Genomic DNA, 22,446 nt, shown 5'->3' with positions numbered 1-22,446 from the left:
TAAGTGCAGTGCTACTACATTATGTGAAATGGTGTAGTATTGCACTGATAAAATGAATGTATTAAATCAAAAGATGTTGAAAAAAACCTTCTTCTATAGAGATGGAGCCTAAATGTATGAAATTGAAACAAAAAAAAAGACCAGTTGTCCACTGATTAAGAGGCCATCCATAGACTGAAACCGTATGCGGTTTAGAACCATGTGCCATACTAAACTTATGATTTCTGTTCATTGAAATATATTTTCACAAAGTATATTATAAGCATCTGATCATATCCGTTTATACCGTACACTTACAAACTTAGTGAAAATATATTTCCATGAACAGAAATCATTAGTTTAGTATTATAGCACACAGTTTTAAACCGCATACGGTTTCAGTCTATGGATAGCCTCTAAGTTAGCTATAAGTGACTCAAGTTGTTAGTTAATATACTTCTCAATAGTTAATATACTTCGACGTTATTATTTAATTGAAAAATTCATGTAAAATTTATGTTAACCTGTTTATAACTGCACTCAAGTAAGTAATCAAAACAAACATAAAAAATAAGATTGAAAGAAAATCTGAATGACAACTTCAGCGATCTTAATATTTGTGGAGTATACCAACTTAATCATGCTTCATGTGCTTGCAAAATAATTTCAAATAACGTATAAGACTCCTTTTATTTATAGTCCAAATTTTTTAATCAAATCGTGTGTGTACACTATTTCATCTGAATTATATAATAGTTTTTTTTTTTTTATATAATATAATAGTACAAATTAACAAGTACCTCTTCTTCTTCGGCCATATCCGCCCCTTAGTTGGAGCATATGGACACTGCGAGGCGCCTCCAAGAACCTCTGTCGCTCGTTCCAGGTCAAACCAGCATCCCGTAGCTCCACCGTATACACTCTATAGAAAGTAGTTAGCGGCCTTCCAGGACGCCAGAATCCAGTCAGCTTGAAGAACAGGCAAGCCAGGTTGAAATTCTCTTCTGGCATCCGCAGCACGTGGCCGAGCCAGGTTCAACGTCCCCTCTTCACTCTCAGCGTGATGAGAGGCTGCTTTTTACATTCTCTTATCTCCTAAAGTCATACCACCGCACACCCAGTATCCGTAGCAAACATCTGTTTTCGAAGCTCAGTATACGGTTGCTCTCAGCCTTCGTAAGGTGCCATGATTCGCTACCGTAAAGCAGCACCGTCAGAATACAAGCGTCGAATAGGCGGCATTTGGTTTTGACCAAGTACAATCGTGAGTCCCAGACACTCTGCATCGAGTTGAATGTTGCTTCAGCCATTCGGATAGCGAGCTCTCTCTGCAAAATGCCATCTCCCGTGATGTGTACCCCCAGGTATTTAAAGCTGTCGACACTCTCGATGTTTTTCCCCTCGCTAATTAGAGGAAAATCTGGATCAGGACAAGTGCAGTTGTATAAAACATTTTTTCTTTACGTTGATTTTTAAACCAACGCGAGACGAGTTGTCATGCAACCTGTTGATTGTCTCCTGAATGCCCTCAATTGAGTTGTCGAATAGGACAAGTGCCTACTTAAAATAGATAGTGTACTCTTTCACTAATTCTACATACTCTATAGCTTGTCTAATTAGAACTTTTTGTCACGTGATGTATTGCACTCAGGAAGACTTACACTGCTGGATGAAGGTCTCCTAAAGCTCTCTCTACTCTCCTCTGCCACCGAATCTTAATATTCCGTCAATTTAACTTACCTTGATCTTTTGGTCGTCTTATAACCCTCGGGTACTATCGGATTATCACATTCGTCCAGTGGTCATCCTTTCTGCGAGCTATATGTCAGGCCCATCTTCATTTAAGGGTTTTGACATTACTCAATTATGTCGCATACTATTACTTCCTTATCCATTCCATCTGTCTTTAGTCGTGAATTTATGTACTTTCAAACATATAAAACATTTTTTATCATTAGTGACTTTACTACTTTATTTCACAATGTCGACAATCACGCTTATTCCATTATATTTTAAACATAATATATTTAATGATTAATAAATTATTGTATTTTATGTGTTAATATTTTTATATACATACTTAAGTTAATAATTATTATATTTTAATTTGTCCGTCCCATTAAAATAGTGAAAAATTATAATATTATGATGTAGCTCTCTTTCTAGATCTGATAAAAAATATTTTAATAATCAGTTTGTTAATTAATTTCTCATAAGTAGTATTTATTAATATTAATTGCGCTCCATTCAACAACCGCTTTGGCCAAACTATGTGTAAAGTGTAAGGGCTTAAGACACATGGCGCTGATACAGCAAATTGACACAAACTATGGTGGTTCTCGGTTGATACAAATTGGACCCATTTGGAATCAAGCAAAACCTGCAATTGGAGCACCGTAGTCTGCAACTTTGCAGTTTTGCAACACCGTGTGTCTTCGTCTTCGCCCTAAATGTATAAATAAATACATCCATTGGTTTGTACTTACTGCAATACCATTTTTCTGCATGGATAGTACATACTTGAGACAATAGTTTAATAACTAAATGCATTCGTCCAAATTCCGATAGATATGGGTTCAAAACCTGCTCTGTCCCCAACATTTCATTTCAATGATGTTTTTATGGCCAGACCAAATTGTACAATGGTTTGCAAACTTTTACCGCTACAATCATTTGTTTTAATCTCAACGCTTTATTGACTGGCAAATGTACGTTTTTCTGGATTAAACTTTTAAGTACGTCAGGCACTGACTTCTCATCCGGGGCCTCCGGGTTTGATTCACACTATATGTGATTTTCTCAAAACATAAGTTTCTGTGATTGTTTCAGTACCTACTAATGTCATTGGGCCCCATGATATGCTGTATTGTTAAAAAGAAAAAGAAAAACAGACACTAGATAATATAGAAAAATGTTTAATTTATTTATTAAAACTTTGATCATTCCTTTCTATACAACATGGAAAAATTTCGATTGTAAGTAATATTTCAAACTTCAGTACATTTCAATGATTGCATTTGGGGCACATGACTAGATGATTTCCCTTTTAAATAATGTTAATTTTAAGTTAACATTATTGCATTTTTTTAAGTTGCAATGGTGCATCGATTTATATATCTAGTTTATTATTATATTTGTCATGTATGCGCCTACAATATTTTACAGTGTCCCTTCTGACTACTTAAAACGAACTGAGGCGCTACCGTAGTGCTACCTACAACTGTCATTTTGGTAATGGAATTATAAAACATGCAATTTTATACAATCTACATTCAAACGTATTTGAATTAATTATTATATCATAAAACATTAAAAAACAGATGAATATTTAAAAAAATTAAATAATAATTCACAATTTAAAAAGAATTTTTTTTTAAAAGGGTAATCAATTTTTTTTTTAAATAGGTACCTTTTGAAATGTAGTTATTTCAAAGATGTAGGAGAGATTTTTTATTAAAATTTTTTTTTTCGCAATACCACCACCAGATGTCGCTATCAGCACTACACCCCTCTTTAAAAAAATGTATACTATAAGGGTACTTTCGAGGACTTCCTTAACATAATTCGACTGTGCCTAGGAAAAAGGGCGTAACCCTCGATTTTTCGAAAAGTACTTTTATTAGATATTAACAATGTATACAACTAAATACACGTTCTATAAAAAGGAAGTAAGCCGCAAATGCCGAATTATCTAAATTCAGGTTTTAATTGAGATTAATTAATTTTTAATTTATGGAAAAAAGCATTTATCCTCAATTTTAATGTTTTTTCTGTAATAACTTCTTTAATTATTATTAAATCGAAAATATATTACACCAAATCATCAATCATCATGCACCTAATGTCTGTGCCTATTTTTTAAAAAATTTTTAACTAAAATCTTTCAAAAAACGTTTTTTGCTTCTCCTGTAAAATTTGTTTTGTGAGTGTTACGCCCTTTTTCCTAAACACGGTCGATATGTAAAATAGGTTCGATGTACTTGTGCTTGTGCCTGGCTCACTACAATAGCTCACTGTACTCTGATAGGGTGACGGCTAACCGTGTATACCGTTGTCAAGGCAAGCAAGACTACTGTGCTGAGCTGGGTGAGCAGGAATAGCTCATTGTACTCTGATAGGGTCACGGCTAACCGTGTATACCGTTGTCAGAGCAAGCAAGACTACTGTGCTAAACTGGGTCAGGGCCAAGTCCGGCCCAATGTTAACTGATTGTTCAAGGCCGAGCATCGCCTTATATAGTGAACTAGGCGGCCCCTTCCTTGCTGTCCAGGTGAACACGCCGGTGCGCTTCGGTGGGGGACACCCGCGATGACTGTAGGTGACGTCCGATGTGCGAGCGAGAAAGTATTTGAAGGCCGCGCGCTATAATACTTATTATTATCTTATTAAAAATGATGTCATAATATTGGTAGCATGTATCTACAAAAACGCAATCTTTAAAAATTATTTAAAAACATATTTTGTAATACGAGGGTGGGTCAATAATTCCTTAGAAAAAAGCATTAAAACAGTTTTTTTTTTTGTATTTTTTTTTTATTTCTCAACATAATCTCCTTGGAGCTCAATACACTTGGTTAGACGTTTCTCAATTTTTTTTAAACCGTCAGAAAAATAAGTTTTCGGAAGGTCCTCAAAATAAGCATTTGTCCGATCGATGACTTCTTCATTTGAAAAAAAACATTGTCCACTTAGCCATTTTTTTAAGTTTGGGAAAAGGAAAAAGTCACTGGGGGCTAAATCTGGCGAATACGGTGGGTGGTCGACCAATTCGAACTTCAATTCTTCAATTTTAGCCATTGATCGTAAACATGTGTGAACACGGGCATTGTCCTGATGAAAGAGGATTTTTTTCCTGTTACAATGAGGCCGTTTTTCTTCAATTTTGTTTTTTAGCTGGTTCAATAAAGATGCATAATAATCCCCTGTTATTGTTTTTCCTTTTTCCAAATAGTCAACGAAAATAATTCCACGTGCATCCCAAAATACAGTAGCCATAACCTTACCAGCTGATTTTACGGTTTTCGCCTTCTTTGGACATGGTTCGCCTTTCGCAATCCACTGCTTTGACTGTTCTTTCGTCTCGGGAGTATAGTGGTGTATCCATGTTTCATCTACAGTCACAAAGCGATGAAAAAATTCATCCGGATTGCGTTGCATGAGCGACAACAGGGCTTTAGAGGCCACCACCCTATTGCGTTTATTGTCGACTGTGAGCAAACGCGGCACCCATCTTGCAGAAATTTTTTTCATGCCCAATTTGTCATGTGAAATAGAAATGACGCTACTTTTTGAGATCCCTGTAACCTCAATTATCTCACTCAACTTTAATCTTCGGTCACTTAACACCATATCGTGGATTTTATTGATCATTTCTGGTGTAGTCACCTCTACAGGACGTCCTGAGCGTGGTTCATCCTTTGTTGATGTACGACCACGTTTAAATTCATTTAACCAGTTATAAATAGTTGCAAGTGAAAGAGCAGATGTGCCGTGAACTAAATCCAACTCATTTTTTATTTCCTTTGCTGTTAACCCTTTTATATTAAAATGTTTAATAACAGCTCTAAACTCAATTTTCTCCATTTTTTGTAAACAAGCAATTTTTTTTTTAAATGTACGAGAAACACACAACAACCCGACCAAGCTGATTGAAACTTCGCAGCATACTGAATCGGTAGTGCCGCTGCATGAAAACAAACCGCTTACAGTACTAGTCGCGCCACCTGTCGGCTTTTCTAAGGACTTATTGACCCACCCTCGTATTACAGACGTATTATTATGTTAAATTAATAATCATGCAACTGAATAATATTTTTATACCGGTTAGTCACAATGGTGTATGTATTAGTTTTATTGTTATGACTGAAATGTTGAGAATTTGGATAATAATGCATTTAATTTTTGTCTGCCAATGTCTGTACTATGATACATTCTCATTCATCTTACTTAAAAATCAATGTCGTTATGGCCTTGTGGCCCAGATAAAAAAATAAATAATTTTGTAGGTACAGTAGAACCTCGATATAACAGACTAATGCGCATGAGAGGGTGTCCGTTAACGCTGAAAGTCCATTATATAAAAACACAAACAAAAATCTGTTTATTTTGTCTTCGGATAATATATCCAGACACACCCGTTGTGGAATGACGTTAATGTTCGATGTCGACGCACTTGCTTTCGGTAATCCTGCTTTATAAAAAAGTCAAGTTTTGTCTGCTGTTTATTTATAACCAACAAATTAAACTGCTGTGTAGCTGTGTGAATTAGCGGCCAGCGTTGCAAACGTCAGTGCCACGTTCAGTCTACGAGCAGGACAGCATTATGATTAAAATTCGAGTGCGAGAGGTCTGTCATGATTATCATGCGCAGAACATTGTTTACAAGCGGTGACACTTGGATTTAAACGTGTATAACATCAACAGTATGTTTTTAAAAAATTTTCATATTTGACCGGATATTTTGTTTGTTATATCAAGGTTTGTAGTTCATGGGTATTTCATTATGACTGGACAATTTGTGCCTAATGAACCGAAGTTGTGTTTTTGCAGATACATACAGTATTCTTTCGCTACTAAGGCGAGAATATACTATTTTAGTTCACTATAACAATTTACCTACCCAATTTAATATCATTAATGAAATTTTTATATTTAAAATTAAATTGAATTTGTCATGAGAATATTTTTTTGATTACAATAAATGTATATTTATCACAAATTATAAAATTATTTGTTCTTCATTTATACATGTAACTGTTGATGTATAAATGGTACGTGGTGCATGTCAAAACAATAGCAGGAAAAAAACCATTTTTTAAAATCGATATAACGATTTCACACTCGCCCGGAACGAGCATACATATTGGGCCAAACTGATATTTTTCTTATTGAGTAATTTAATAAAACACAATTTTATTTTTAGTGTTTATTCCATTTCTAATAAATAAATCTGGACCGGTTTCGTTCGCCTCAGTGGACATTTTCAACTGAATAATATTTATAAAACAGGTATTTACCGAAACAAATTCAAAAGGCGACACATATAATCTACCAATACATTGCATTATCCGTCCAATAATGCCTTGTGAAATTGGATATTAATAATTCACTAGCAGAGCCAGCTGGCGGTCACCAGTCTGTCTTGCTAGGTCTTGCAGATGGCTTGGCGGTGTTGGATATTAATATAATTGTGAAGTATGCATAGACGGCGCCATAGTTTTCCCTTCGGGATGGATTTTCATTCACCTCAGACAATTTGACATTTTGCTGATTTGTCAGTTTTACGATTTGCATGTCGTCACTGCCAATTAGGGATTCCGGGATTCGGGATCCCGAGCTATTTTCGATACCTATAAATCCCGGGATTGATAAACATAATCCCGAAACTTTCGGGATTGATTTTATTATCAATTTTTAAGGAAAATAAAATAAAAACGAAAATATAACAAAAAATACTTTTAATAACAAATAACTACAATAGAAATAAACTGAGTTTGAATGAAGTTTGATTTATACCCATGTGTAAGTTGCCGATTCATTTTATTTTTTCACATAAATTAATAAAAATGAAAAAGATTGGTAAAAAAACAATGCTTCGCACCATTAACAAAGTAATTCCACCATGATCTCATACATTTTACGGCAGTTTCATATTTGGCTAACTAATTAGATTTATGAAGCGGAAAGGCCATAAGTATATTATATTTCACTTAGAAGTTTAGTGATCAAAGAACAAACACATGCATAATGTCATTATTAAAAGAAACATTATGGGAATTTAATTTTTATTGAGTATTAATACTTACTAATGATATAAAAGAAGAAGAAAGGTTACTGTAATTTTATATATAATTATTATTATAAAATATATATCTAAACATCATTAATGTTTAATTACTTGTATTAAACGTCACATGAATTTCATTTACCTACCGAAATGTAAAAAAAATATAATTATTACTGAATCACGATAACTACCTATCTATTTTATATGGAAGTATGTGATACTTACTATAATATTGAGAAGAACGTAATATGTATAATTTAATGTAGGTAGTTTCTTATATTACTCGTAAGTCTGAAATTATTCAATTTATTGATAGCAGTATTAAAATTATCTTCATCTTACAATAAATGTCTTGATTGAAATTGATTATTTATGGGTGCTAATAGAAATGTCACATTTTTTCGATTATTCCTGCAAATTCTATATTGGAATTCTGACACTTCAAATGAAATTGTTATAGGCGGTTCGCGAAAGAAAACAAATGACAATCATTAGTCTATTAGTTTGACAGATAAAAAACAGTGACCTGGTTTTAGATTATATTTTCGTAGTTATTAGTGAGGAAATATGCATTTATTTCTTGTTATACGTCATACATCATAGTACGCCAATGTGCCGCTTACAGATTTGAATAGTTATGTGGAATTATCATTGTGATTTGTGAAATATCGATTATATAGACAGTATTAAGCGTCATTATAATCAATTTGCGGTAGATGGACAGCAAGACGCGCAAATGTATGGTGACGGATATAAAACGTGATTTAAAAATGATATTATCTGTGATTGTGTCGAGTTTTATCAGATTGTGCCCGATTCAAATTGAAGTAAATTCGGGACTCTAAAAAATGAATTGAAATAGTTTAAAAATCAACAAAATGGTATTTAAATAAAAAAATTGGCACGTTTTCCAAAATCTCTTAGGATAATAATATATAGGAGATACTACATCATACTAAACAAAATATTCTAAAATTATTAACATAAAACAAAACATGGAGCAATATTGATATTATGACAGCAATATATGATATTTTTCATTAGAAGAGTTTGCTCCTAACCAAAAATGTTGAAGAAATTCTTCTTGTATACAGATGGAACCTCTGGGACCTCTAATTCACATAAAAACTATCAATGCTTTCCATAGAGTATACAAAAATAAAGGAAGCGGGTTACTTTCTGAGTGTGGAGAAATATGGGATAAAAATATGTTATTTTCAATAGTTACGTCTGTATCGATTGATGCGCATTCAATATTGATAATATTCCAGAGGCCTGTCAATAAATCATAAACTGAAACGGCATTCAAAGACTTGGTCTAACGTGACTGGCTTTCGCAATACTATCTTATTAATTCGATCTGTGGTGTTACTAGTTACAAGATGTTGGTGTGTAAGATATACTTGAGGAAACCAACGAAGTCTCAAACCACAAGAAGATTCATAACGTTTGCTCCTAACTCATTTTTTAATTATATGTTTCTTGTACATGTTTAATCCCCAGCTCCTCAATTATTATTCTATTTCACTGATGTGCATAAGATATTTCTGACTATTATGATTTTACAATTTGCTGCCGACACTGGACTTCATGAATTGCTTCACAATGTTGACCGCATGCATTGCGGTGCCCGGGGCGCATGTCACACCATACCCTCCGTGCCCGTAGCAGTGCACCACCTTCGCTTTCTTCCCGCCAAACTGCATCACCTCGCCTTCCACTCGCACTGGTGACCTGTGAGGTCTGAGACCTACGGCATGCCTTATAACTTCTGCATTTTTCAACGCTGCAAATAAACAGATGAATATTTTACAATAAATAAACATTGAGCAAACATAAGTATGGATGTGTTGTCAAATAGATACAGGGTTGCCTACTGTATCTTGTGACAGGGATGAATTCTCCATCTTTCCGATTAAAAAACAAATTTTTATATACTTTATACAGTTATATGTAAATTGTACGTATTACATTTCACAGTAGCACAGTCCACCGTGAGCTTTATTATCGGAAAGAGATGGCCATATACTATATACTGCCATCTCTGATTTTGGCAAAATTCAAGAATGAAAACCTAACTTAAACTCCTAACCTAACAAATAATCCAGTATATCGGCTATTTTCAAAATATGTTTACCGTGGTTTTCTGTAAACCGACAAGATCCGTGTTTTATTTAGAAATGAATTTTATCTCAGTACTATACGACCCAAAGAGGTTAATATACGACCATATATTTCCGATACAACATTTCACAGTGAAGTGTGGTACGGAGAACTGCATACATACAAATTTCAGGACACGACTTTAGTTAGGGTTATTATCATTTATTTTAATAATTTTTTGTCACAAATTGCATTATTTGGAATTCAAAAATTGCCTGTGGCTGAAAATTGTACATCCCATTTTATTAAATATAAATTATTATGTATTGAATAATTTCATCATTTAGCAATTTAACTAAGACGAAATATAAATGTTTTGTGATGAAATAATAAAGTTTAACAATCCTTGATCCACACTGTTGTGACCATATGATTATTATAATATATTATGTAATGTTGTCTTTTCCTTATAAATATCTATTTTTAATACCCATATCAATAGGGTGGTCATATTTTTTTGAGTTAACTCTGGACACTCACTCGGCCAGCTTGGAAATAAAATTGTCTGTGTTGGAATTAGAAATACAAAATTTATCTTTGTCTATGTGTGTGTTTTTTCATTATTCTCCAGATCTTCCTATTTTTTTGAGGATTTATTGCCATGAAGCTAAATACTGTAATACTATATTTAAAAACTACCTCATTAGAAATGGAATAAATAATCTTTAAAAGTGCAGACGAAAGTGCGAATCAAAAATCCAGATAATCTCAAAATAATTGACAATGTTACTTATGTAAGATTTTTGAAGTATTAAAAATGCATTCCATTTTAAATGAAGGCTTACACGGCAATGACTGCAGACTTCTTTCCATAATAGCGGCCGCATCATATTTGCACACGTCCAAATTGAAGCTATCGTATTGCCTCGTTCCTCCCAATGTCACTCCTTCAAATCCGGGAATGACATATGTGTCAAAGTCAAAGGAAAAAGCTGTTTTTATCCACGGCGCCTTCACCTATTTCAACAGATTAAACATAGCTAAGTGAAGTATTGATGGCGTCGAGTCTTGGTCACAGTTTATTTATTTGATCATTCATCGTAAAACAAACCTGTAGGGAAATTACAGTTTATCGTTAAATTATTCAGAAGATTGTTTTGAAACCCAAAACAGTTGTCAGCATAAATAATTAGAAAATAATGGAATTTGTAAACACCACAGAGAAATATAACTGCTTACTAGAAAAAAGTCTGTTAGGATAACTCCCACTGGTGTTAGGCATATGTTTACACTTTGGTTTGTATATGAATGGATCAGGGGTATAAGCATTTGTGTATAACAAGTATGTATTAGCAGTTGACAATATTAGAGACTTGCTTACAAGTCTGCACTAAGGAATTAAAAATCCTTCCAGTGTTGACCATTTTAAAAGATTCTTGTAAAACATCTGTTTAACACAATGCAGTATTATAATACTAAAAGTATTTTACTGGCAAATCAAAAGTATTAAATCTATTATTTCATTTAAAATATAATCGGTATTCACCTTAATAATTTGCCCCCTGATTGGAACAAGTTTTAAATCATTGCACAGTTCGCGAGCACCCAATCCCGTGCAATTCAGGATGATGTCATAATCATCACAAATATCTGAGAAACTGTTTATCTCACGCCTCTTGATAATTCCACCTCCAGATAAAAATCTGCAAGATAAACGGCCAATATAATAAAATTAGTCACAATTGACAGACTCTATCTTTACTACAAGTAAATGTGAAGAAAACCTCTTGACTAATTTTGTATACAAAAGGTTTAGAAATTTAGTTATTTTATGTTTATATATAATAACAAATTTTAAAAGCAAAATTATTTTGAAAATATGAATATTCAAAATTTAATTAAAATTATGTATCTATTAAACTTAAAAACCTAATTTATTTAAATGTGTGTATGCATTTCTATTTATAGACAGACATGTCTGCAGTGCAGACCAAGGTTACAAAACATATATTAAGTTTTTTATTGATTACACCCATTTAAATAATGTCTCGGCAAAACAAAACATTCTCGAAAAGGTGAGTTGGCATAATATGCTCCAAATCAATTTATATGATTTTTTTTAATAAAAAAATTGATTTTCCCTTTACGTTTTTTTGTCCCTTGAAATGTAAAATCACTGTGGAAATGGAAAATATCGTGGGACTGCTCCCAAAAATTGATATGTCGATAATTTATGTATTTAGAGTTAACAACGGATTATAATTATCTCTATATATAACTATGGCACGCGAGATGATTTTGTATGGCACGCCAATGTTTTATTTTGAAGAGAAAAAAAATGACCTATAAACTACAAATAAATTTAAAAATAATGACGACATGCGTATTTTCTTCGGTTTTTAATATTTTTACGAATAATATTTACCTATCGATGCGCAAACGGAAACAACGAAATGCGTAAATGACAGATCGCATTGTATAAAAAATAGCATGCAAATACTACAAATTTCAAGAATAAGCATTAAGTATGTTCTTTATAAAATTAATGTAAATATATAATTTTATAGGTCGGTCCTTAGGATTTATGCGTCACATATAATATTATCGCACTGACCTCTTCAGGCGGCGGGAGAAGGCGTCTCGTGAACCTCTGATTTTGATCGATTTACAATGCTTGGAACCAGGCATTAAAAATGAAAATATTCAATTATCAAACCTGATGAAATTTATTGACATTCGTTCAAATACAAACAGCTGATTGCTATTTTGTTTTAAATATTATCGCATAAATGGGAGAATATATTATGAAATAAGCATGGTTAAAATGCTTCCACGATCTCTTTGAACATGGAAAATTTATTTAACGAATAAAAGATATAAAAAGGCTAGAAACACGGCGAACGATAGAATCTCAAGAACTCAATATTGTAATTTTCCAACTTTCTTAACAGAATTCTTAAAAATATGTTTTTTTAATTTTTTCCCTTATGAAAAACTGCTCGGCACGTCAGATGGTCGAAAAATAGTATTTGGGAAATTTTGGCACGCGTAGGTAAAAAGATTTGCCATCCCTGTTGTAGGACATGCACATAAAGTACAAAGAAATTAGCATTACGCCTGATTTTATATGGCATGTCAAACTTTCAAATTGCAATAAACTCCATAACATAATTTTGAGACTTACCAACTTTTGGCAGCACCCCACGATATATCTTTTTTTTACACAAGATGTTATGAGATCATTCGATTATGCATGGCAAAACAGAATAATATACTACTTACTATATTGAATTTTAATTGCCGAATGCTACTACACTTTGCCTGGTAGTACTATATGAATTTAACAATTACCTCTCTCTGTCACTACTTATAGTCGACGCATTTTTAAGAATCAGTATGTTGAAGATATACAACATCCCTTATTACCTTTTCGTGGCCCATGGAAGATATAGTTTGCACTCAACAAGCAGAGTTGAATAAAATGACCCGTATTTCCAGTCTCCTTTGCACAGTTGCAGTTCCTCTTCTGTCGTCCTCCGGTACATAGGGAGTATGTCTTCGATAAGGTGATTCTAAAATTAAAAAACCCACAATAACCAACGACCATCGTCATAAACAATTCTGTAGTAATATAAGTTTCAAAAATTTTTTGAAATCATAAAATTATAGTATTTTTGGCTTATTTGGTATAATATAGTTGTATAAAAAACATTTTTTGTGGAATCATTGAGTTGGCAACACGTTTCATGGAATCTTGAACAGAAATAATATACTGATGGTACATGCATGTGTAAATGGTAACCTTGAACTGGTTTGAGGCATATTTTTTTTATACACAATAATATATTCTTTTTAACACTACAACAGGCCTAGAGGCCCAATGATAGTAGTGTATTTAATAATAGAAGTGAAACAAAACCACATAAATATAATATTGTCCTCACCGGAAATCGAAACCGGAGTTCCTGGATGAAAGGCCAGCGCCTTACGTACAGCACCACGAGAGCCACTTTTGGCAATGTATCACGCATCCACAATTAATAAAAATGGCACTTATGACAAATTGGAACTCACTTCAGCAAATCTGACCACAGAAGATTCCATCTGGAGGCATCAATATCTTTGGTATATATTCTATTGGTAATTTCACAAGAAATCTATAATCTCTGAATCCCATAAAAAAGGAACTGATAAATTAAATACAGTCAAACTTGGTTATTACGAGGAAGATGGGACCGACTGAATTTGCTCGTTATAAGCATTACTCGTTATATAACATTTTTCGCGCCACGTTCTATTTAAGCATAGAACATAAAAAAATCTGAAAACTATCGTAAAAATCCTCGAAACAAGCATGGCATTCATAATCTACAAAAGAAGTTGTTTATTGTAATGAAGCGCTGGTAGGTACCTATTGACTTAACAAAGCTTGGATTTTTTACATGCAATTTCAATATGCGTTGATACTTTTTCAATGTTGTCGTGTTGTCGGCGAAAATACCAATTAGGTACCTACTTAGACACTTTACTAGTGTCATAATCGTAATCCGATCCCGGCGGCATCGGTCTAGTTAACTGCCTGGTCGGATTTTATTGCTTAGGGTCGAAAATGTTGTTTTTAAACGATCGACACATTCACAGTTTTGCTCGCTATACCCGAGAAGTAGCTCGTTATAAAAGTGAATAAATGTATGGAGAAAATCATAAACTAAAATGTCAACGAATATTTCCTCATTACATCCGAGATCTCGCAATTTCCGTAATCGTAATAACCAAGTTCGACTGTAGATACAAATCATCATCATCAGCCGGGGTCAATCCACTGCTGGATGAAGGCCTCCCCAAGCTTTCTCCAACTCTCTCGGTCCTATGTCGTTCGCTGCCACGTATTTCCGCCGAACTTTACCAGTTCGTCAATCCAGCGGCTTTTAGGGCGACCCTGTGGCCGTTTCGTGCCTCTTGGGTACCACTGGATGACGGCATTTGTCCAGCGGCCGTCCCTTCGGCGAGCAATGTGACCCGCCGCTTCAGCTGTTTGGCAACGTCTATTACATCGCGTACTCCGGTCTGCTTCCTAACCCATTCGTTTCTCTTACGGTCCTTTCGCGTGATGCCCAACATACACTTCTCCATGCCTCGCTGTGTGACTCTTAGCCTTTGGACATCTCTCGTGTTGAGGGTCCACGTCTCGCAGCCATACGTGAGCACACATTGGTTGAACACCCTACGCTCAAGACATAATGGTAGGTCACTCTTGAAGATACTATTCAGACGTCCGAAAGCACTCCATCCCAGCTTTGTTCATCGAGCAATGTCATCGTGCATGCTTCCGTCTATGGACACCTGCTGTCCGAGATAGACGTAGCTGCTGACTTGCTTGAGTTCAGTGCCATAAATACAGATAATCGCAGGCTCCGAAAAACAGTTCCTCATCACTTTTGTCTTTGAGACATTTATCTTTAGACCGACCGTTTGACTGACATCCGCGAGTTCTTGCATTCTACCTTGGAGGTCTTTCGGGTCTTGTGAGAGTATAACAATATCATCTGCAAAGCGCAGGTGACTGAGGTGCTCCCCATTAATTGGAACACCTTTTTCCTCCCAATCAAGTTTCCTAAATAAGTCTTCAAGAGTAGCGGTGAATAGTTTAGGTGAAATGGTATCACCTTGCCGGACACCTTTGTTAATGGGGAATTTACACGACCGTTTGTGGAGTTTCACGCATGCTGTGGCATCACTGTATATTAGTTCAATATATTTATGTAGCGTCTGGAAATTCCTTGGTTACTAAGGGCGTCTATAATTGAGAATTTTTTGATGGAATCAAACGCCTTTTCATAGTCTATAAAACCAAGATATAATGGCGGTTTGTATTCCTGGTAGCGCTCTATGATTTCCCTGACGACCTGTATATGATCCATAGTACTGTAGCCTCTTCTGAAACCGGCTTGCTCTCTTGGTTGGTTCTCGTCTAGAACTGTTTCGAGACGGTTTGAGAGTATTTTCGTGAAAACCTTATACAGAATTGGCAGTAGACTAATTGGTCGATAGTTTTTCAGATCTTCAGTGTCTCCTTTCTTATGGAGAATAATAATGGAGGCATTTTTCCATGAGAGGATGTTCTCTTCGTGCAGACAAGCCGTGAACAGACGTGCGAGCACTTCGCTCACCGTCCTCCCGGCCCGTTTGAGAACATCGATAGTCAGCCCATCTTCTCCCGGGGCTTTCCCACTCTTCATGCACATTATAGCATATTCCACCTCGGTGGTAGTAACCTCGGGAAGAGGATCTCCTTATTCTCCGTTCACCAGAAGATCTGAATTGATGTCAGTGTCATCTTTGTATAGAGCGCTGTAAAACTCTACAACAGTGTCCAGTAGATGATCCCAGTTACGCACGATACTTCCATCTTGCGCTTTTAGTGTCGTGATCTGCCGTCTCCCTATTGACAGATGCTGCTTGTTCTTATGTAAGCTCCTTCCTGACGCAACAATTGATTCTACAAGGTTCATATTGAACTTAGGAAGATCTTCTCGTATGTTTTTACGTAGAGTTTTGCACAGCGTGGAGTACTCGAGATCATTTGCAACTTGTTGCTCGCTTTTCGTACTCCTACGCAACTTCATAAGATCCAACGTTTCCTTTGAAAGTTTGCTTACTCGTTCAACCACAGCAGCAACTGTCTCTTCCGATTCTCTTATGTAGGAATTATTTCAATTCGGTCACGACTTCAATGAACGACTCAAGTGACTTTTCACGATCGGGCCAGATGGTTGGCCTGAGAATCTACCAATGTAATTTGTGCTTTACATAAAAACCAATCATTTAAGCTTGAAACACAAGAACAATGAAAACAAATATTGAATCATATCTCATATATAGAGAATACTTACTCTAACATTGCCCGGATTAGTTTTGGAGAATATGTATCCTGACAGGTGAGTGACACCGGCGAGGGGCGCTTCAGAAGTTTTTAACAAATCGCTCCAATGATTCCAAGAGTCATTCACCCATTGCCTTATTGAAACCAAACCAAAATCAATTCAGCATTCGAAGATTGCTTGATGCATCTTAATAACAATAGGGGACAATGAACTTACTGTAATCATCGTATTTAATAACTTAGTTCTTGTGAAGGCATTCACCTCAGCGTTTCCTTAATAATTTCATAATTCAATAAAATTAATCGAAACTATATAATTTTTCATACACATAGAAGCATACATATTAGAAAAATATTGAAAACATTTGCACCAAATAACCCATAACTATCGCGTTACAGATACTGTGCTTTGTGCCATTTAAACTATTTTAAACTACCGATGCACTCACTAATCACAATAAAATTTCCTAACAATATGCAACTAACCAATAACCAGCTAACGATCCAAGTGTTGTCCTTGCAGAAACATCCTAATAACATCACTATCTGAGGTGTTTCAAATTCCTTTAATAAATGGCTACAATCTATATTCACCGTAATAAACGCTACTGACTTTGTTTCATAGATGGCGTCAGAATTGCTGCAAATTTTAGTTTTGATATCCTGCTAATAATTATTTTAACTAAATATTTTTTTTACTAGCGATCGCCTACGACTACATCCACATGACACACAGAACGAAAAAGTAAACAAACATATTCAATGAAGAAAAAGACTGATTTGTATTATTATTTGTACAATTTCTAGGGACTCGCTTCTCTACCCGCGCCTCACCTCATATTGTTGTATGTGCATCTTTGAGAAGTTTCTTCAAGAGTCAAGATAAAAGTCTACTCTATTGGTACCAACAAGATAGTCTATAACAGTGATGGCGAACCTATGATTTTGCATGGCACGCGAATGTTTTATTTCGAAAAGAAAAAATACTTATAATAACTAATTGTAATTTTTTTTCACAAAAATGTTCTACAAATACATATATTATATAATATTAACTGTGGGTGTTTAGTGCCCCTCAGATACCACTGTATGACGGCATCTGTCCAGAGGTTGTCCACTCACCGAGCGACATATCTAGCCCATTGCCATTTCATCTGCTTAGCGCCCTCCATCACGTCACATACTCTTGTCTGCTTCCTTATACATTGGTTTCTTTTGTGATCTTTACGCCTTATGCCCAACATGCACCTTTCCATGCCACGTTGTGCTAGTTGTAATTTTTGGATTTCTGTTACATTAAGAGTCCATTTTTCAAACGCATATGTGAGTGTCGGTAACATACATTGGTTGAACACTCTTAAGACCCAATGGGAGGTCACTTTTGAAGATACTATTCAGGTACCGAAATGCACTCCATGCCAGTTTGGTTAAAATTATATATAAGATTACTGTCGAACAAGAACTTCTTGTCCACGTGTTAAAGCTGTGAACTAACAAGCCCCTCCTGTTTAGTCGAATACAGTGACTTCCGGTTATCGACGAGATCTTGTTGTTGGACAGTAGTCAATGTGCCTGATTGAAAAGTATCCGTGATCCGTATTTTAATAATTTTATGAGTAAATTTATAGGCTCTTCTGACAGTTGGCATTCATAATATTATTTTTTTAAATGTAGCTTGGTCCGCTCAAAGCATCTATTATTAGTCAATAAAGAAATATTTCGATTACCATAATTTTTAGGCAGGATAATGTGCACTGATTACACAATGAATGTCAGAAATCAACTTTAACATATTTTGGTCTGAGCAAGAGAAAACGGTTCTAATTTATTCAATACATGAATGAATGAATAAATACTCAACCTATATGTATGTAAAAAATAAGTAATACATATTATGTTTGTTCCTTCCAATGCTGAATTTTTACCACAGATTAAGATAATATTTGCCTATTATGGATTCGATTTTAATTTGGTATTGTTTTATTTGGCTTGCTTACTTGTTTGTTTACTAATGATATTGACACAAGGCAATGACTGGATATTTGTATAAATGTAACAGCTGCTTAGATTCAATTGTCTAACAGTCAGGGTTTCCCAAACTATGTTCTGCGAAAACTATATAAAATCTCGATTTTTTTTTGTGCGTTGAAATGCGTAGTGAACATAATGCAATATAGCTATCCAGAGAATATAGCTATACATGATATAGCTATCCAGAGAATATAGCTATACATGATATAGCTATCCAGAGAAAAAGTACTATTGAGACTTTATGAATGGCCTTCTTGAAGGCATAAAATTTTATTAAGGTTAATTATCATGGTTCATCAATCTTGCGTTTCTGGCAAACCTTTCTACAAAGTGCAATGAAATTAATTTATTGTTAATATGAAATAGTGCAATTTTTAATACAAGAAATTTAATACAATCGATAAAAAAGTTACAATTTTGGATTTCTACAGTTGAACAGAATAATTTTGATTGGTTTCCCGCCTTACATGAATATTTGACTGAATTAAATAATTTTAAAGTAGAAATTTCAGAAGTATTGTTAGAACACTTCCATAACTTAAAAACAACTCTTATTATTTTCCGAAAACTAGTATGGGCGATTCCTGCATTTGAAATCCATTTTCCGTGACAGCTAAGCTAAGCCAGACAGGGTTAATAATTGCAAGTAATTATGAAAATTCAATTGATTTACTCAGTGACTCTGTTTTAAATTAATTATGATTTTATTATGCTGCAACGAAATCAAAATCCAGGAACAGGCTCGATGGCACACCAGACTTTATAAGAATTCAACTTTCTAATATTGTGCCTGATATTAAGAAGATTTGCAATTCATGGACCTAAAATCATCAAAGTCATGGAGAACTTCATTCACTTATATTTTTATGTTATAATTATTGTTTTTACTCATTGTTATAAATTTTATTGATTCTGTATTATTTACCTACCATACGCATGTACCATCGCAGTAAAAGTTTTGGAAACCCTGCACTCACTCTAATTCATTGATTTGAAAAAAATCAAATCGAATCAGTCTATTTCTTCATTCTGTATATCTGTCCACTATTTATTTCCGTATTTCACACGGACAATGTCACGGTCACGGCTGTCGTTAGTAATATGCATATAAATAATTTGGAACCTTCGAAATATAAAATATACCTACTTATATTTCTATTTTTCATTCTACCATGATTACTAATGTGTTTTTCTTTTTTAATCATTTTCAATAACTCTCCAATACATTCTTTATAACTGTATTTAATATTTGAATTATTATGATTTTTGTGTGCGCCTGCTATTGGGCATATCACATATTCTTTTATTTTATATTCTGTGATTGATCCTGTTGTTCGACCTAAATAAATAAAAAAATATGTGCATATAATATACAGTACCATTCTTCGGTATGGGCAAATGACCTCAGATAAGAAAGGTACTAGAAGATAAATTTCATGGTCAGGTCTAGGCTGATTCGACACTGCCAGACTTCAGAACAAAACAGACATTTGGGCACCACACGGATGAATGAAATGCACAATGAAATACTACAGCTTACACTACTACAGTATTGTGCAATATCATTTAAAAATTGGATGATATTCTATAGATTGCGCCAATAGTTTTCAACTAATTTTCAGTCACCACAATATATTGCACAAATCTTTCAACATAGCAACCGAATGATCAACATAATTGCGCAACATCGGTCAATCTTATTGATCATTTGGTTATTTTCAAGCTTCACGCAATATCAAACCAATCAAAATTAAATAATATATTGCACAATTTAGGAATATTTATTCATTCCTAAAAATTATTGCAAAATAGTGTTGGGTTCAGTGTAATACTGAAATGTGGACGGACACAATCAACATAATATATAAGTTATTTTAAAAACCATAAGCCTCACTCTATCATAAGTAGATATTTAATATTACACTTCCCGGTCTAATTCATAATGTACACGCATTTCATTTGTCTATATTGGCGCCCAGATGTCCATCACCCTGTTATTCTTTCAAAATCCATTCATCACATATACTCTTGTCTTTAGTTAATCTCGCACTCGGATGTTATACTCAGTATCAACCGTTAAAAAACGAATTACGATCTGCACCTCTGTTAGGGCCAGGGTTCGATTTAAATAATAAACATTATTTCTGTATCAACCGGGAAGAAGTAGGTAACTACACGAGAAGTAACCTGTCCTGTGAAGGGAACGATTTTAAACATTATTACCAGAGAACACAAAATTAATGGAAACTGGCTTCCCTACTGGGTGTGGTATAACTGGCTAATGTCAAGTGTGGAAAAATATGGGATAAACTTAAACACGTGTTAAAGAATATGCAATTTTCAATAGTTACATAGTATGAATTTTAGTTTGTCACGTTAACGTAACATCCTTTCAATCTTCGGGAACAGTGGACACGGTTTTTTAACTTGGGTTTTATGACAGTCAGGCCATAAACTACCCTGCTTCAGAACATTGGTCCATGCCGATGGCTTTTACATTTCTATTTAAATATATATCTGTTTTGTGCTTATTACTTTTATTTAATTATGCAATAATTTATTTATTTAATTATAGAAACAAATCAAATGATTTAGTTTTATAAATTAGTTGAATTTTACCTATTTTTCGTAAATAATTAAATAACTTGTTTAATTTAGAAGTTATATTATGACTTAACTAATCTAAAAACAAGATTTCCCTACTTCTTCCCGTTTGATACGGATTTGTAATGAACTTTTCGATGAATAAATACAGAGGTTCTCCAAGAATATCGTAATTATCTCAGATGAATCCTTCCACAGTAATATTATCACATTATAAGTACTTACTACTTTACGAAATATAACCAATTGATGATTGAGGATGATTGAACAGGATCATGTAAATGTATTCTCGTCTACAATAGAAAACATTCTATACATAGGTTTTTAATAATTAGACTATTTTAAATATGACTAAATATTTAAATAGACAATTTTAAATAATTAGACAAGAAGACCGTTAACAACGTTCATAGCCCAAAAAATATGGAAAAAGAATACCTATAACCTTCACTGATCGAAGACCAACGAAAAGAATGAGATTTCGATATACATACTTGGTTACTGCATCGTCAGAGGCACTGAAACTCGTACCGGGTCTAAAAATACCTGCTGCAACATTGCTCGTTGTCTCAGTTTCAAATTTATCAGCCATCACTGTTACGGAGACGCCTCTCAGTTGGTCACACAGCGACAGAGCGGCAGTCATACCCACCACTCCGCCACCCACAATCCCAATTCTTGGACAGTTACTCATTTTCAGATTAGCAAAAATTGTTGATACACACTTGTCAAGAATAACAATGTAATGTAGTCACAATGTGGTTTTTTATACAATAAAATTGCACTTTTGATCAGATTATGTTATTGTTTTTTATATTTGAGCACTTCAAGACACTTTTATCATTCTGACATTTGCTATTGAACAGTGAACTCACAATAATGGTATCTTCTGACAGATAACACACAATTTTATTATCATATAGACCAGGACATAAGCGGATTGGGCGGATGTATGCAAGCTTATAATATTACTTTACATCTGTGTTAATAAATATATTACATAATTCTGAGAATATCCTTATTCCTCATGTTAGTAGGTATCTGATCAATATTATAAAAG

At 34.2% G+C, this 22,446-nt stretch overlaps 1 protein-coding gene across 1 annotated transcript; it reads right to left on the bottom strand.

Moving 5' to 3' along the window:
• Positions 1-8,291: 8,291 nt before the first annotated feature.
• On the bottom strand, positions 8,292-22,240 carry Daao1 (D-amino acid oxidase 1). The gene is made up of 6 exons (XM_085959381.1): positions 21,881-22,240; positions 16,762-16,885; positions 13,295-13,440; positions 11,415-11,571; positions 10,714-10,885; positions 8,292-9,551 (listed from the first exon to the last, which is right to left on the bottom strand). The coding sequence occupies exons 1-6, from the start codon at positions 22,078-22,080 to the stop codon at positions 9,328-9,330; spliced, it is 1,023 nt and encodes a 340-aa protein (XP_085815507.1). The 5' UTR covers positions 22,081-22,240; the 3' UTR covers positions 8,292-9,327.
• Between the last annotated feature and the right edge of the window lie 206 nt (positions 22,241-22,446).

Source organism: Rhyacophila brunnea, unplaced genomic scaffold (assembly GCF_057557595.1).
Source record: "Rhyacophila brunnea isolate RB1 unplaced genomic scaffold, BYU_Rbru_1.0 scaffold_9, whole genome shotgun sequence".
Taxonomy (NCBI): Eukaryota; Metazoa; Arthropoda; class Insecta; order Trichoptera; family Rhyacophilidae; genus Rhyacophila; species Rhyacophila brunnea.
This window is presented reverse-complemented; position numbering and strand designations above follow the sequence as displayed.

Bases quoted from the DNA above. Each gene is read 5' to 3' on its own strand.
- Daao1 (XM_085959381.1), bottom strand. From the start codon at position 22,080: ATGAGTAACTGTCCAAGAATTGGGATTGTGGGTGGCGGAGTGGTGGGT. The intron at 13,441-16,761 runs GTAAGTATTCTC...TTTTAATTTTAG, and splicing joins CTAATCCGGGCAATGTTAGA to AATCACCTTATCGAAGACAT. The intron at 9,552-10,713 runs GTAAGCCTTCAT...GTTTATTTGCAG, and splicing joins AAGTCTGCAGTCATTGCCGT to CGTTGAAAAATGCAGAAGTT.